The sequence below is a fragment of the Hemibagrus wyckioides genome, linkage group LG22 (genome assembly GCF_019097595.1).
Source record: "Hemibagrus wyckioides isolate EC202008001 linkage group LG22, SWU_Hwy_1.0, whole genome shotgun sequence".
Classification (NCBI taxonomy): Eukaryota; Metazoa; Chordata; class Actinopteri; order Siluriformes; family Bagridae; genus Hemibagrus; species Hemibagrus wyckioides.
This window is the reverse complement of record NC_080731.1, coordinates 20803866-20821365: the sequence shown is the minus strand read 5'-3', so window position 1 is coordinate 20821365 and position 17500 is coordinate 20803866. Positions and strand designations below refer to the sequence as shown.

The 17500-nt window shown below is 45.1% G+C and overlaps 2 protein-coding genes across 3 annotated transcripts in view; both read left to right on the top strand.

Moving 5' to 3' along the window:
• sh2b3 (SH2B adaptor protein 3) overlaps positions 1-11675 on the top strand; it is a 100125-nt gene extending 88450 nt beyond the window's left edge. Inside the window, exons 6-8 of the mRNA XM_058375714.1 lie at positions 33-247; positions 7303-7474; positions 7673-11675. Coding sequence (XP_058231697.1) covers positions 33-247; positions 7303-7474; positions 7673-8004 — 719 coding nt within the window. The 3' untranslated portion in view covers positions 8005-11675. The remainder of the gene's footprint in view (positions 1-32; positions 248-7302; positions 7475-7672) is intronic.
• Positions 11676-12538: 863 nt separating this feature from the next.
• gak (cyclin G associated kinase) overlaps positions 12539-17500 on the top strand; it is a 34016-nt gene continuing 29054 nt past the window's right edge. For both annotated transcript variants that reach the window (XM_058374960.1, XM_058374958.1), the window contains exons 1-5: positions 12539-12867; positions 16269-16330; positions 16721-16780; positions 16877-16991; positions 17084-17226. In XM_058374960.1, coding sequence (XP_058230943.1) covers positions 12729-12867; positions 16269-16330; positions 16721-16780; positions 16877-16991; positions 17084-17226 — 519 coding nt within the window. In that variant the 5' untranslated portion in view covers positions 12539-12728. The remainder of the gene's footprint in view (positions 12868-16268; positions 16331-16720; positions 16781-16876; positions 16992-17083; positions 17227-17500) is intronic.

The window sequence follows — 17500 nt, the reverse complement described above, 5'->3', positions numbered from 1 at the left end:
CCTGACTCATAGACTGTGTGATTGTCCTGCAGGTTCTCCTGGTTTCACACTGCCTGAGCAGGTCTACCACAAGACGGATCACTTCCTGTCCTCCTACCCATGGTTCCATGGGCCCATCTCCCGCGTCCGAGCAGCTTACCTGGTGCAGCATGCAGGGGTCAGAGGTCACGGCAACTTCCTGGTGAGACAGAGTGAGACGCGGAGGGGAGACTATGTCCTGACCTTCAATTACCAGGGAAGAGCCAAGGTAATCTTCATCATCATCATCATCCTTATCATCACCATCACAATCACCATCATCACCATTTTCAATACCATCATCATCACCATTTTCAATACCATCATCACAATCATCACCATCTTCAATACCATCACCATCACCATCTTCAATACCATCATCACCATCTTCAATACTGTCATCACAATCACCATCATCACAATCATCACTATCTTCAATACCATCATCACCACCACCATCTTCAATACCATCATCAACATCTTCAATACCACCATCATCAGCACCATCTTCAATACCACCATCACCATCATCAGCACCATCTTCAATACCATCATCACCATCACCATCATCAGCACCATCTTCAATACAATCATCACCATCTTCAATACCATCATCACAATCATCATCACCATCATCACAATCATCATCACCATCTTCAATACCATCATCACCATCATCACAACCATCACCATCTTCCATACCATCATCACCATCATCACCATCATCACCATCTTCAATACCATCATCACAATCATCATTACCATCATCACAATCACCATCACCATTATCACAATCATCACAATCATCACCATCACCATCATCACAATCATCATCACCATCTTCCATACCATCATCATCACAACCATCACCATCTTCCATACCATCATCACCATCTTCAATACCATCATCACAATCATCATCATCACCATCACAATCATCACCATCATCACAATCATCACCATCTTCAATACCATCATCACAATCACCATCATCACAATCATCACCATCACCATCTTCAATACCATCATCACAATCATCACCATCACCATCATCACAGTCATCATCACCATCTTCAATACCATCATCACCATCATCACCATCTTCAATACCATCATCACAATCACCATCATCACCATCATCACAATCATCATCACCATCATCACAATCACCATCACCATTATCACAATCATCACAATCATCACCATCACCATCATCACAATCATCATCACCATCATCATCATCACAACCATCACCATCTTCCATACCATCATCACCATCTTCAATACCATCATCACAATCATCATCATCACCATCACCATCATCACAATCATCATCATCACCATCACCATCATCACAATCATCATCACAATCATCACCATCATCACAATCACCATCTTCAATACCATCATCACAATCACCATCATCACAATCATCACCATCACCATCTTCAATACCATCATCACAATCACCATCATCACAATCATCACCATCACCATCTTCAATACCATCATCACAATCATCACCATCACCATCATCACAGTCATCATCACCATCTTCAATACCATCATCACCATCATCACCATCTTCAATACCATCATCACAATCACCATCATCACCATCATCACAATCATCATCACCATCTTCAATACCATCACAATCACCATCATCACCATTTTCAATACCATCATCGCCATTTTCAATACCATCATCACCATCACCATCTTCAATACTGTCATCACAATCACCATCATCACAATCATCACCATCTTCAATACCATCATCACCACCACCATCTTCAATACCATCTTCAATACCATCATCACCATCACCATCATCAGCACCATCTTCAATACCATCATCACCATCTTCAATACCATCATCACCATCATCAACACCATCTTCAATACCATCATCACCATCTTCAATACCATCATCACCATCTTCAATACCATCAATACCATCTTCAATACCATCACCATCACCATCATCAACACCATCTTCAATACCATCATCACCATCTTCAATACCATCATCACCATCTTCAATACCATCAATACCATCTTCAATACCATCGTCACCATCATTACCGTCATCACCGTCTTCAATACCATCATCACCACCATCTTCAATACCATCATCAATACCATCACCATCACAATCATCACCATCTTCAAAACCGCCATCACCATCTTTAAAACCATCATCACCATCATCATCTTCAATACTATCATCATCATCACCATCATCAACACCATTTTCAATACCATCATCACCATCTTCAATACCATCATCACCATCACCATCAGCACCATCTTCAATACCATCACCATCAGCATCTTCAGTACAATCATCACCATCACCATCATCAACACCATTTTCAATACCATCATCACCATCTTCAATACCATCATCACCATCTTCAATACCATCAATACCATCTTCAAAACCATCGTCACCATCATTACCATCATCACCATCTTCAATACCATCATCACCATCTTCAATACCATCAATACCATCTTCAAAACCATCGTCACCATCATTACCATCATCACCATCTTCAATACCATCATCACCATCTTCAATACCATCAATACCATCTTCAAAACCATCGTCACCATCATTACCATCATCACCATCTTCAATACCATCATCACCATCTTCAATACCATCAATACCATCTTCAAAACCATCGTCACCATCATCACCATCAACACCATTTTCAATACCATCATCACCATCTTCAATACCATCATCACCATCTTCAATACCATCAATACCATCTTCAAAACCATCGTCACCATCATTACCATCATCACCATCTTCAATACCATCAATACCATCTTCAAAACCATCGTCACCATCATTACCGTCATCACCATCTTCAATACCATCATCACCATCACAATCATCATCATCTTCAAAACCGCCATCACCATCTTTAAAACCATCACCATCATCATCTTCAATACTATCATCATCATCATCATCATCACCATCTTCAATACCATCACCACCATCACCATCACCATCTTCAATACCATCATCACCATCACCATCTTCAATACCATCACCATCATCACCATCTTCAATACCATCATCACAATCACTATCATCACCATCATCATCTTCAATACCATCATCACCATCATTATAATTCTCATCACCATCACCATCATCATCATCATCATCATCATCAATACCATCATCTTCCCATCATCATCATCATCACGATCATCACATCATCATCATGACCATCATTATCATCACCATCATCATCATGACCATCATTATCATCACATCATCATCATGACCATCATTATCATCATTACATCACCATCATCATCACACCATCATCACCATCATCACCATCACCATCATCATTATCATCATGACCATCATTATCCTCGTCATCATCATCATCATCATTACCATTATCATCACCATTATAATCATTATCACCATCACCATCATCTCATCATCATCATCACTGTTATCACATCACCACCATCACATCATGACCATCATCATCATCCCCATCATCATCACCATCATCACCGTTATCATTACCATCACCATCACATCATCATCACCATTATCATCATCATCCCCATCATCACCACCATCATCACCGTTATCATTACCATCACCATCATGACCATCATCACATCATCATCATCATCATCACATCATCATCATGACCGTCATCATTATCACCATCATCATCATGGCCATCACCATCATCACCATCATCATGACCATCATTATCATCACATCATCATGACCATCATTATCATTACATCACCATCACACCATCACCATCATCAACATCATCACCACCATCATTATCCTTGTCATCATCATCACCATCATTACCATTATAATCATTATCACCATCACCATCATCTCATCATCATCATCATCACTGTTATCACCATCACATCATCACCATCATCATGGCCATCACCATCATCACCATCATCATGACCATCATTATCATCACATCATCATCACCATCACCATCATCATCATCACCATCACCATCACCATCACCACCATCACCATCACCACCATCACCATCACCATCACATCATCACCATCATCATCATCACCATCATCACCATCATCATCATCACCATCATCACCACCATCATCACCATCACCATCATCATCATCATCATCATCATCACCATCATTACCATTATCATCATCACCATCACCATTGTCATCATCATCACCATCATCATCATCATCATCACCACCATCATTACCATCATCATCATGACCATCATTATCCACATCATCACATCACCATCATCACCATCATCATCATGACCATCATTACTATTATCATTATCACCATCATCACATCATCATCATCATCACCACCGTTACCATTATCATCATCACATCACCACCATCACATCACCACCATCATCACATCACATTATCACATCATCACCATCATCACCACCATCATCACCATCATCACATCATCATTATCATCACCATCACATCATCACATCACCGTTATCATTATCATCATCATCATCACCATTATCATTATCACCACCACCATTATCATCACCATCATTACCATTATCATCACCATCATCACCATTGTCATTATCACCATCATCATCACCATCATTGATATCACCATCATCATCATCGTCACCACCATCACATCACCATCATCATCATCACCATCATCACATCATCACCATCATCATCACCATCACCATCACATCATCATCATCATCATCATCACCATCATCACCACCATTATCATTATCATCACCATCATCATCATGACCATCATTATCCACATCTTCATCACATCATCATCATCATGACCATCATTACTATTATCACTTTTGTTATCACTGTTATCATATCACCACCATCATCATCATCATCATCATCCCCATCACCATCATCATCATCACCATCATTGTCATCACCATCACATCATCATCATCATCATCATCACTATTATCATTATCATAACCATCATCATCCCCATCATCATCACCATCATCACCGTTATCATTACCATCACCACCATCACCATCATGACCATCATCACATCATCATCATCATCACATCATCATCATGACCGTCATCATTATCACCATCATCATCATCATGGCCATCACCATCATCATTATCATCACCATCATCATCATGACCATCATTATCATCACATCACCATCATCATCATGACCATCATTATCATCACATCATCATGACCATCATTATCATTACATCACCATCACACCATCACCATCATCACCACCATCATTATCCTTGTCATCATCATCACCATCATTACCATTATAATCATTATCACCATCACCATCATCTCATCATCATCATCATCACTGTTATCACCATCACATCATCACCATCATCATGACCATCATCATCATCATCCCCATCATCATCATCATCACCATCATTGTCATCACCATCACATCATCATCATCACCATTATCATTATCATAACCATCATCACCATCATCACCGTTATCATTACCATCACCACCACAACCATCATCACCATCAACATCACCATCATATCATCACCATCATCATCATCATCATCATCATCACCACCATCATTACCATTATCGTCATCACCATCATCACTATCATCATTTTCACCATCATCACCATCATTACCATTATCATCACCCTCACATCATCACCATCATCATCACCATCATCACCATCACATCATCATTATCACCATCATCATTATCACCATCATCACCATCACATCATCATCACCATCATCATCACATCATCATCATCATCATTATCACCATCATCATCACCATCATCACCCTCACATCATCACCATCACCATCATCACCATCACATCATCATCATCATCATCATCATCACCTCATCATCATCACCATCATCATCATGACCATCATTATCCACATCATCACATCACCATCATCATCATCATGACCATCATTACTATTATCATCACCATTATCATCATGACCATCATTAGTATTATCATCATTATCACCATCATCACATCATCATCATCATCACCACCGTTACTATTATCATCACCATAATCACCATCATCACCATCATCACATCACCACCATCATCACATCACATTATCATCACATCATCACCATCATCTAATCATCACCACCATCATCACCGTCATCACCATCATCACCACCATCACCATCATCACATCATCATCATCACCATCACATCACATCACCGTTATCATTATCATCATCATCATCATCATCACCACCACCATTATCATCATCACCATCATCACCATCATCACATCATCATCATCATCATCACCATCACATCACATCACCGTTATCATTATCATCATCATCATCATCATCACCACCACCATTATCATCATCATCACCATCATCACCATCATCACCATCATCACCATTGTCATCATTATCACCATCATCATCACCATCATCACATCACCATCATCATCATCATCATCACCATCATCACCATCACATCAACATCATCACATCATCACCATCATCACATCACCATCACATCAACATCATCACATCATCACCATCATCACATCACCATCATCATCATCATCATCATCATCACCATCATCACCATCATCACCATTTGTTATTTTATAAAAAAAATAAAAATAATAATAATCTTTCTCTCTCTCTCGCTCTCTCTCTCTCTGCCCCTGTCTCTCTCGCGCTCTCTCTCTCTCTGCCCGTCTCTCTCTCTGCCTCTCTCTCACTCTCACTCTCTCTCTGCCCCTGTCTCTCTCTCTCACTCTCTCTCTCTGCTTCTCTCTCTCTCTCTCTCTGTCTCTCTCTCTCTCTTTCCCCCTGTCTCTCTCTGTCTCTTTCTCTCTCTCTCTCTCTCTCTCTCTCTCTCTGCCCCTCTCTCTTTCTCTCTCTCTGCCCCTCTCTCTTTCTCTCTCTCTGCCCCTCTCTCTCTCTCTCTCTCTCTCTCTCTTTCTCTCTCTCTGCCCCTCTCTCTCTCTCTTTGCCCCTGTCTCTCTCTTTCTCTCTCTCTCCCCCTGTCTCTCTCTCTCTCTCTGCCCCTGTCTCTCTCTCTCTCTCTCTCTCTCTCTCTCTTTCTCTCTCTCTGCCCCTGTCTCTCTCTCTCTCTCTCTCTCTCTCTTTGCCCCTGTCTCTCTCTCTGCCCCCCTCTCTCTCTCTTTGCCCCTGTCTCTCTCTCTCTCTCTTTGCCCCTGTCTCTCTCTCTCTCTCTCTCTCTCTGTTCCTGTCTGTCAGCACCTGCGCCTGTCTCTGACTGAGTGGGGTCAGTGTCGTGTCCAGCACCTGCGTTTCTCCTCCGTTGTGGACATGCTGTCTCACTTCCGTGTCTGTCCGATCCCACTTGAGTGTGGAGCAGCGTGCGACGTCCTATTGGCCAATTACGTCCTGGCCACACCCACCAGTGCAGGTAGGAGCAGCATGTGAACTGTCATCAATTTTATTTCTGATCCTCGTCTCTCTCTCTCTCTCTCTCTCTCACACACACACACACACATTATTACATTACTTATTGTGCATTGTGTTATTAATATTGTAAAAGTTTATGAGGAGAATCAGCTTAATAACAGTGTGTGTGTGTGTGTGTGTGTGTGTGTGTGTGTTCCAGCTTCATGTTCCTCTGTGGCTTCTCCAGTCTTGGTTCCGTTCTCTCGCTGTAGCTCAGAGCCCAGCCTGGCTCACTGGGGCCTCGAAGCGTCTGCCCCCATCGCCCCGCCCCTCGGAGCTTCATCCGGCCCTGCCCTCCCTCCACACAGCGCTTTGGGACCCACCTCTGACCCCACCCACATACGGCGCAGCGAGTCTGTGGGCCGCAGGACACTCCTCCGCCACCCCAACCCCCTACCCCCGCTCCTGCACACCCGGGACTCGGAATACGAGCTGGAGCCGCTGGACAGGGGGCGCAAGAGAGCCATCGACAACCAATACATGTTCTTCTGAATGAAAGAGACGGACAACTTTCGGGACGGAGAGACCACCAGCAGGGGGCACCAGAGAACTCTGGCACAAGCAGAGAGGAAGGTGGGCATCATCCCAATCCTCTGAGTGCACTTCCCCTCATCCCTAAACTCTTGGATGTGTCTTAAAGACTAGCCAGGGGGAGGGGGGCTGACCTGCAGGACACACTCCCTGACTTCACTCCCTTACTGTGGAGTCGTCTGACCAGTCACTCGGAGGTGAAGTGACGCCGGCTCGTGGCACACTGCATGCTATGCATGAGCTCGCGCGTGTGTGTATGCGTCTGTGTGGACAGAGTGGACACACACACCTCACACTCCGCAGAGACACCTGACAATCGTCCACTTTGAATGTATTTCTCACTATTAAGCCTTAATGTTGCTTTTAGCAAAACTCTGTGTGTGTGTGTGTGAATGTCTGTGTGTCTGTGTTTTATATCATTCCCTCACTTTTTTAAGAACGAGTGTGAGCTCTTCCTGTGTGTTACTTGGGACGAGCGGTCAGCACAGGGTCAGACCGTCTGACCGACCGGCTAGCCGCGCTAAATCTGACCGGTTCAAATCACCTGGAGGTTTGAACTGTTTTTATTATAGGTTAGTTATAAAATTGTTATAAGGTAATCCGTAAGAAACTGAGACTCAGCCGTGGCACAGGGAGAGCTAGCTGAGCGCGCTTGTGACAGATTAGCATGCTGAATCCAACCTGGTCAACTCGGTCACTACATGACACGAAGGACGTGTCAGTGTGAGTTTATATAATAAACACATGGTGATATGAGGAAGCTAATGGTCACTCTAATGGTCACTCTGAAGCGCTAGTTCAGTCTGTGTAGCTAACGGCGATCTGCTGAAGAGGAGAACGTTCCTCAGGACGCTCACAGCTCTAGAACAGGAGCTGCGCTAAGCTCCTCCCAAGTGGAACCACAGGAGGCGGGGTTTAAATAAATCCCAACCATCTGACACTCTCCAGGCTGGACGATGGCGTGGACGTTTAGCCGTGAGACGTGATGGCGAGACAGGAGTGGCGTCTCACTGAGCAATAAGATATCGCCGCATAAGTGCCTTCATCCCTCAGGACAGGGGGGACAGTGATCAGGACACACCCCCCGTGACGTGGTATTTTCTAGCATACGGATGAACACATTTCCCCCTGCAGTGACACGTGTGTGTGTGTGTGTGTTAAACCTGGACGTGAGCTCACACGTTACTGTAGCTTCTCCACGTCTGCAGCTGCTGGTGCAGGAGTTTCAGTGCTACTCTGCCCCCTAGTGGATGTAGTGTGATGTACAGGAGACAGTCGGCTGGGTGAAGAATAGATCACGCAGCTGTGTGTGTGTGTGTGACCTACACGTTTGCATTCCACTGATACAGGAAGTGGAAGTTGATCAATTAAACCCTGATTTTAGTCTTCACACACACACACACATACAAATCTTCTCCTTTTTTTATTACTAGCTGCTGCTCTAACAGCGTTACAGAAATGAGTGTCAGTAACTTCAGCCTGAGGAACAGTGTAACTGTAACAGGACAAAACCTCCACTAGGCCACACCAATAGGGGGCGGAGCTACAGTGTGCAGGGGGTGGAGCTCCGGTACGCAGACTGCTGATGGAGATTAATCCACGTGCTGGAAATCCTCATGTGGAAAACACCAGAACTCATCGACAGAGTGAATTGTGTAAAACGTCAAAACGCCACATGCCTTAACACGCGTCTCCGCCAAAGACGTGCGAGTTTTCCGCCAAAAAACACCCGGGAAACGGACGCAATAATCCCGCCTTCCATTACACACTGGACGTTTTTTGGGGTTTTTTATTTCAAGCTCAAGGTCCAGTTGCTTTCCACTGACACACACACAAAAACGCAAAGAGCTGTTAGCTAAGCAACGATTCACGTCTTCATCGGCTAGCATTACTAGCCACGCCCTTGCTAGAAACAATCGCATCTCGCTAAAGCTCTGGCATTATTTTTTACACGTTAGCATTTTAGCTATCTGATCTGACCCTTTACATAGAAAAACAAAACAAACTTTACTTATTATTATTATTTTTTACTTCCTTATTTGTGCAATTGTTAAATCAACTGACTGAAACCTAGTACTGTTCTAAAAAGAAGGGTTTAGGAAATGTATTTATTAGCATTAAGGATTAGTGAGGCACTAACATCCTGCTAGCGTGTCTGATCATGTTTGTTAATCAGAACAGACTTTGCCTCATGCTAAGTTCCAGCATTCACAACGAATCGCTACGTTAGCGTAGAACATTAGCCACTTTAGCCAGCTTTCTCTTCCTCCGTGTTTAAACTGTGATCTCTCGCAGCTTTCTCACACACAGAAGCGCTAACCAGATGAGCAAAAGGAAAGCAATGGTATCTTCTCACCTGGTAGGTGTTAGTGCTCTGCTCCTGGCGCTTGTTCCTAGCATGATGGGATTGGGGCAGTGGGTCAGCTCGGGTCTGGACGTTGTTCCTCACACTGAGGGCGATGGAAGCGGAGGGATTCATGGCTCTGACCTGCACTTCCTGACCCCCACCCCCAGCCCCCCAACAAACACGTTCAGCAGTCCTATCAATGTAGATGGTCCAGATTTATCTCTTCACACTCCTTCTGTCCTGTTCCACCTAAAAACCATCGCTCTCACACGTCACACAATTCACACACGTCACACAATTCACACACATCACACAATTCACACACGTCATACACACATCACAATTCACACGTCACACAATTCACACACGTCACACAATTCACACACATCACACAATTCACACACGTCATACACACATCACAATTCACACGTCACACAATTCACACACGTCACACAATTCACACACGTCACACAATTCACACACATCACACAATTCACACACGTCATACACACATCACAATTCACACGTCACACACACACTTCACACGCTTCACACAATTCACACACGTCACACGCTTCACACACATCACACACATCGCACACGTGGGCAGTGGTGGCTCAAGTGGTTAAGGCTCTGGGTCGTTGACCGGAAGATCAGGGGTTCAAGCCCCAGCACCGCCAAATTGCCACTGTTGGGCCCTTGAGCAAGGCCCTTAACCCTCTCTGCTCCAGGGGCGCTGTATCATGGCTGACCCTGCGCTCTGACCCCAACCTCCAAGGATGGGATATGCGAAGAAAGAATTTCACTGTGCTGTAATGTATATGTGACAAATAAAGGCTGTTTCATTTCATTTCGTTTCACACACACGTCACACGCTTCACACACCACCAGCAAGGTTTCTTCAAGACCTTGAGTGTGAGAGCCTTACTCTTGTGATGAGAAATTCAAGAATTCATCAGCAGCAGGAATGTTTCTGGAATTCTGCAGAGTGTAGATGTGTGACAGAGTGTTTCTGGGATTGTAAAGAGGCACAGTGTGTGTGTGAGTGTGTGTCCTGTCTCTACACTATACTGTTGTGTTTCTCTGCACTGTAAACCCACAGGCTCTGCTCTACTCCACAGCTTCCAGGATTTTTAATAAGGATTTTTCTCTCTTTTCTCTCTCCATATTAACCAGACGCATATTAAATTATATCCACTGTATAGGTCACCTCTCTCTCTCTCTCTCTCTCTCTCTCTCTCTCTGTTTTTGGAAAAAAAACTAATAAAATGAATGTTAAAATCTTTTTATGATGCCTGAGTCTCATGCTTTGATCTTTAGGGTGTTCATTAGGATGGAGGAGTCGTGTGTGTGTGTGTGTGTGTGTGTGTGTGTGTGTGTGGGATTAGATGACCTGGACACCTGCGATCTGGTCATCTGTAACATTCTGACCACTGTCAGGTGAAGTGAATAAGACTGAGTATCTCCTCATCATGGCACCTGTTAGTGGGTGGGATATATTAGGCAGCAGGTGAACATTTTGTCCTCAAAGTTGATGTTAGAAGCAGGAAAAATGGACAAGCGTAAGGATTTGAATGAGTTTGACCAAAAGGGCCAAATTGTGATGGAAGATAGATGACTGGATCAGAGCATCTCCAAAACTGCAGCAGCTCTTTGTTCCTGGTCTGCAGTGGTCAGTGTCTATCTATTAAAAGTGGTCCAAGAAAGGAGCAGTGGTCAGTATCTATTAAAAGTGGTCATGGGCGGTCAAGGCTCATTGATTCGTGGGGAGTGAAGGCTGGCCCGTGTGATCCGATCCAATGGACGAGCTACTGTTGCTCAGATTGCTGAATAAGTTCTAACAGAAAGGGGTCAGAATACATAGTGCAGGACGGGTCAGTGCAGCAAGAAGTGGACCAGCACGATATGAGTTAGGCGGGTGGTCATAATGTTATGGCTAGTCCGGGTATGTTTTATGTATGTAATATGAATGAAACGAGTTCACACATTAATTATTCGTTATTCTCAAAATGAACCGCGAAATAAATTATTTCTGATTTATTTCAGTAATGGAGTGTGAATATTAGTCCTTCATTACCAGAAAAAAATAAAATAAACACAGCTTTAGAGAGCGAGGTGGTGACGTACAGGGTTGACGTCTTGACGTCACGGCGCCACGCAAAATACGGAAATGATCTCTGTTGGCTGTGGCTAAGATGGCTGAGTAGTGAAGGAACTCGGGGTTTGAATTAAAACACAGAGGAACTGATTCGTTTATTTGCAGAGACAGTGAAGGAGCAGGGCAGTGTAGCGGTGTAGCCGTGTCCGAGGTGTGCTTCTTACACAGCACCGGATCACCATGTCCCTGTTCCAGTCGGCTCTGGGCTTTCTGGCCGGTACCGGTTCCGGAGCCGCGAGCCGGGACCAGCACGACTTCGTGGGTCAGGTGGTGGAGCTCGGGGACACTAAACTCCGCATCAGGAGGGTCATCGCTGAGGGTGAGGGGTCGCCGAGGGGGGCTTTAATCCCTCTGTTATGGTGGTGGTGGTGGTGGTGGGGGGATCCTCAACTTATTAACACTAATGCTAGTGCTAATGCTAACTCTGCTATAACCGGTCAGCGGCTCCAAATACACACTTGATCACGGACACTGCTGGACAGTCCGGACATTTACAACCCCACTGACCTCTCCATTCGATTCTGTAACTGTTTTTTATCCACCTGAGGTAAAAGGGTGTCCTGATGGTGTTTGCTAACTTGTGGAGCTAGTGGCTAACAGAGCTAGCATGATGACGCGGATAATGAGTCACCTGATCCACCTGCGCGCGCGCGCTAATGATGCAGACGAGTGTAAAGGTTCACACACTCCACACTCCCAGCCTTTATAGAGGTGTGTGTGAGTGAGTGAGTGAGTGAGTGAGTGAGTGAGTGAGTGAGTGAGTGAGTGTGTGTGTGTGTGTGTGTGTGTGTGTGTGTGTGTGTGTGTTTACATCCTGACTTTGTGTGTTTTTATGTCCTGATAAAACCGCAGTATAGCTGCACTACAGCAGCAGGAACAGGGTGTGTTAATGCGCATGCGCGAAATCTGATCGTTTGATAGCTACCTGCAAATCTATATCACTGTCCACCAGTGTGTCTCTCTCTCTCGGTCTGTCTCTCTGTCCACCAGTGTGTGTGTCTCTCTCTCTCTCGGTCTGTCTCTCTCTCTCGGTCTGTCTCTCTGTCCACCAGTGTCTCTCTCTCTCAGTCTGTCTCTCTGTCCACCAGTGTGTGTGTGTCTCTCTCTCAGTCTGTCTCTCTGTCCACCAGTGTGTGTGTCTCTCTCTCTGTCTGTCTCTCTGTCCACCAGTGTCTCTCTCTCTCTCAGTCTGTCTCTCTGTTCACCAGTGTGTGTGTCTCTCTCTCTGTCTGTCTCTCTGTCCACCAGTGTCTCTCTCTCTCTCGGTCTGTCTCTCTGTCCACCAATGTGTGTGTCTCTCTCTGTCTGTCTCTCTGTCCACCAATGTGTGTGTCTCTCTCTCTGTCTGTCTCTCTGTCCACCAATGTGTGTGTCTCTCTCTCGGTCTGTCTCTCTGTCCACCAGTGTGTGTGTCTCTCTCTCAGTCTGTCTCTCTGTCCACCAGTGTGTGTGTGTCTCTCTCTCAGTCTGTCTCTCTGTCCACCAGTGTGTGTGTCTCTCTCTCTCGGTCTGTCTCTCTGTCCACCAGTGTGTGTGTGTCTCTCTCTCAGTCTGTCTCTCTGTCCACCAGTGTCTCTCTCTCTCTCGGTCTGTCTCTCTGTCCACCAATGTGTGTGTCTCTCTCTCGGTCTGTCTCTCTGTCCACCAGTGTGTGTGTCTCTCTCTCTCAGTCTGTCTCTCTGTCCACCAGTGTGTGTGTGTCTCTCTCTCTCGGTCTGTCTCTCTGTCCACCAGTGTCTCTCTCTCTGTCTGTCTCTCTGTCCACCAGTGTGTGTGTCTCTCTCTCAGTCTGTCTCTCTGTCCACCAGTGTGTGTGTCTCTCTCTCTGTCTGTCTCTCTGTCCACCAGTGTCTCTCTCTCTCTCGGTCTGTCTCTCTGTCCACCAATGTGTGTGTCTCTCTCTCGGTCTGTCTCTCTGTCCACCAATGTGTGTGTCTCTCTCTCAGTCTGTCTCTCTGTCCACCAATGTGTGTGTCTCTCTCTCTGTCTGTCTCTCTGTCCACCAGTGTGTGTGTCTCTCTCTCTCAGTCTGTCTCTCTGTCCACCAGTGTGTGTGTCTCTCTCTCTCGGTCTGTCTCTCTGTCCACCAGTGTGTGTCTCTCTCTCTCGGTCTGTCTCTCTGTCCACCAGTGTGTGTGTCTCTCTCTCTCGGTCTGTCTCTCTGTCCACCAGTGTGTGTGTGTGTCTCTCTCTCTCGGTCTGTCTCTCTGTCCACCAGTGTGTGTGTGTGTCTCTCTCGGTCTGTCTCTCTGTCCACCAGTGTGTGTGTGTGTCTCTCTCTCTCTCGGTCTGTCTCTCTGTCTACCAGTGTGTGTGTCTCTCTCTCTCTCTCTCTCTCTCTCTCTCTCTCTCTCGGTCTGTCTCTCTGTCTACCAGTGTGTGTGTCTCTCTCTCTCTCTCTCTCTCTCTCTCTCTCTCTCTCTCGGTCTGTCTCTCTGTCCACCAGTGTGTGTGTCTCTCTCTCTCTGTCTGTCTCTCTGTCTACCAGTGTGTGTGTCTCTCTCTCTGTCTGTCTCTCTGTCTACCAGTGTGTGTGTCTCTCTCTCTGTCTGTCTCTCTGTCTACCAGTGTGTGTGTCTCTCTCTCTGTCTGTCTCTCTGTCTACCAGTGTGTGTGTCTCTCTCTCTGTCTACCAGTGTGTGTCTCTCCCTCTGTCTCTCCACACACCTGTCTCTGTCCACCAGTCTGTCTCTCTCTCTGTCTTTCTCCCTGTCTCTCTACACTTGTCTCTGTCCACCAGTGTGTGTGTCTCTCTCAATCTGTCTCTTTTTCTCTGTCTCCCTGTCTCTCCACACACTTGTCACTGTCCACCAGTGTGTCTCTCTCACAGTCTCTCTCCGTCTCTCCACACACTTGTCTCAGTCTACCAGTATCTCTCTCTCTCTCTCTCTCTCTCTCTCTCTCTCTCTCTCTCTCAATTGTCTTTCTTTCTCATCAGCCCCTCTTCCTCTCTGCTCTCCTTGTCTTTCTCCACCAGTCTGCCTCTCTGTCCATCACCATGTGTATTGTGTTTGTGTTTGCTCTCTCTCTCTCTCTCTCTCTCTCTCTCTTTCTGTGTGTGTGTGTACAGTGTTCTTGCTGTGTGTGTGAGTTTCCTGCTGTGTTCTCTGTTAACATGACTGTGAGTGTGTTCACGAACAGAGAACGGTTTGTCACGTAGAACACACACACACACACTTCCTTCTCCTTTGTGGTTGTGTATAGCACAGCTTTGTTTAAGTGTGTGTGTGTGTGTTCACCTGTAACTAGAAACTTTCTGGGCTCATGATTCAGCTATTCATTTACTTGTTGCTATGGTTACGGCCTGGCTGAGGCTGAGGGTGTGTGTCTCTTTCTCTGTCCTCGGGTGTGCAGTGTGTTGATGTGTGTGTGTGTGTAGATATCTGTGCAGATGTTGCGTGTGTACATATGTTGAGTGTGTTGGTTTTGAACCAACACCCTGATAACACCACCACTGAATATACACACACACACACACACACACACACACACACACACACACAGGTTTTATACTTTAGAGCGATGTATTCATTTACTAGTTAAATATTAAAAATAAATAATTTAATTTCTCTCTCTCTCTCTCTCTCTCTCTCTCTCTCTCTCTCTCTCTGTCTCTCTCTGGAAATACAGTAAGTTGTGTATCTGTACACAGTGCTTGAGCTCTTTATTTTTCTGTATTTAACACAGTATGAATAATGTTTTTCGTGTGTGTGTGTTTAGGTGGCTATGCTTTTGTGTATGAAGCTCAGGACCTGGGGAATGGTAGAGACTATGCTCTGAAGGTACGGGTGTGTTTCACACAAGAAATGCCTTTATAAACATGTAATAACTACACTAATTATTATTTACACACACACTTTCTCTCTCTCTCTCTCTCTCTCTCTCTCTCTCTCTCTCTCTCTCTCTCTCTCTCTATAAACACACACCCACCCACTAACTCACTCACTTTCTCTCTCTCTCTTACACACACACTGATCTCATAATACACACCAAATAATCACACTGAGGTTTAGAGATTCACTGTTTGTGTTTGTGTGCGTGTGTGTGTTTGTGTGTGTGTGTTTGTGTGTGTGTGTTTGTGTGTGTGTGCGTTTGTGTGTGTGTGCGTTTGTGTGTGTGTGCGTTTGTGTGTGTGTGCGTTTGTGTGTGTGTGCGTTTGTGTGTTCATACAGAGACTCTTGTCCAATGAAGAGGAGAAGAACAAAGCCATCATCCAGGAAGTGTGCTTCATGGTGAACTTCTCCTCTTCCTGAATAATTTAACACTTCACTCTTTATAGGATTATGTCAGTTAGAAAGGTGTGTGTGTGTGTGTGTGTGTGCGCGCAGAAAAAGCTGTCTGGTCACCCCAACGTGGTTCAGTTCTGCTCCGCAGCATCCATCAGTAAAGAGGAGTCTGACACGGGTCAGGCCGAATTCCTCATCCTGACTGAGCTGTGTAAAGGTACACACACACACACACACACACACAGCACAGAGCACAGCCTGTCCAGCCTGCAGCACCCACTTCCTGTTTCCTGTTTCCATTTCCTGTAGGTCAGCTGGTGGACTTTGTGAAGAAGGTGGAGCTGAAAGGAGCTATGTCATGTGACACGGTGCTGAAGATCTTCTACCAATCATGTCGCGCTGTTCAGCACATGCACAAACAGAAGCCACCAATCATACACCGGGACCTGAAGGTGAGGCCCCACCCCCTTAGGCTCTGACCATTTTGTTCTGGTGGTCTAATGGTCATTCAGCTTCTTTTATTTTATTAAAATATGATGGAATTAAATTTTTGTATTTATATACCTATATATATGATCTGTACACACACACACACACACACTACACTGAACAGCCATTACATTAACACCACTGACCGGTGAATGGGTCAGATATATCAGGCAACATTGAGCGGTCAGTTCACTGAGTTAGTGTGTTAGAAGCAGGAATGATAAGTGAGTGCTCACC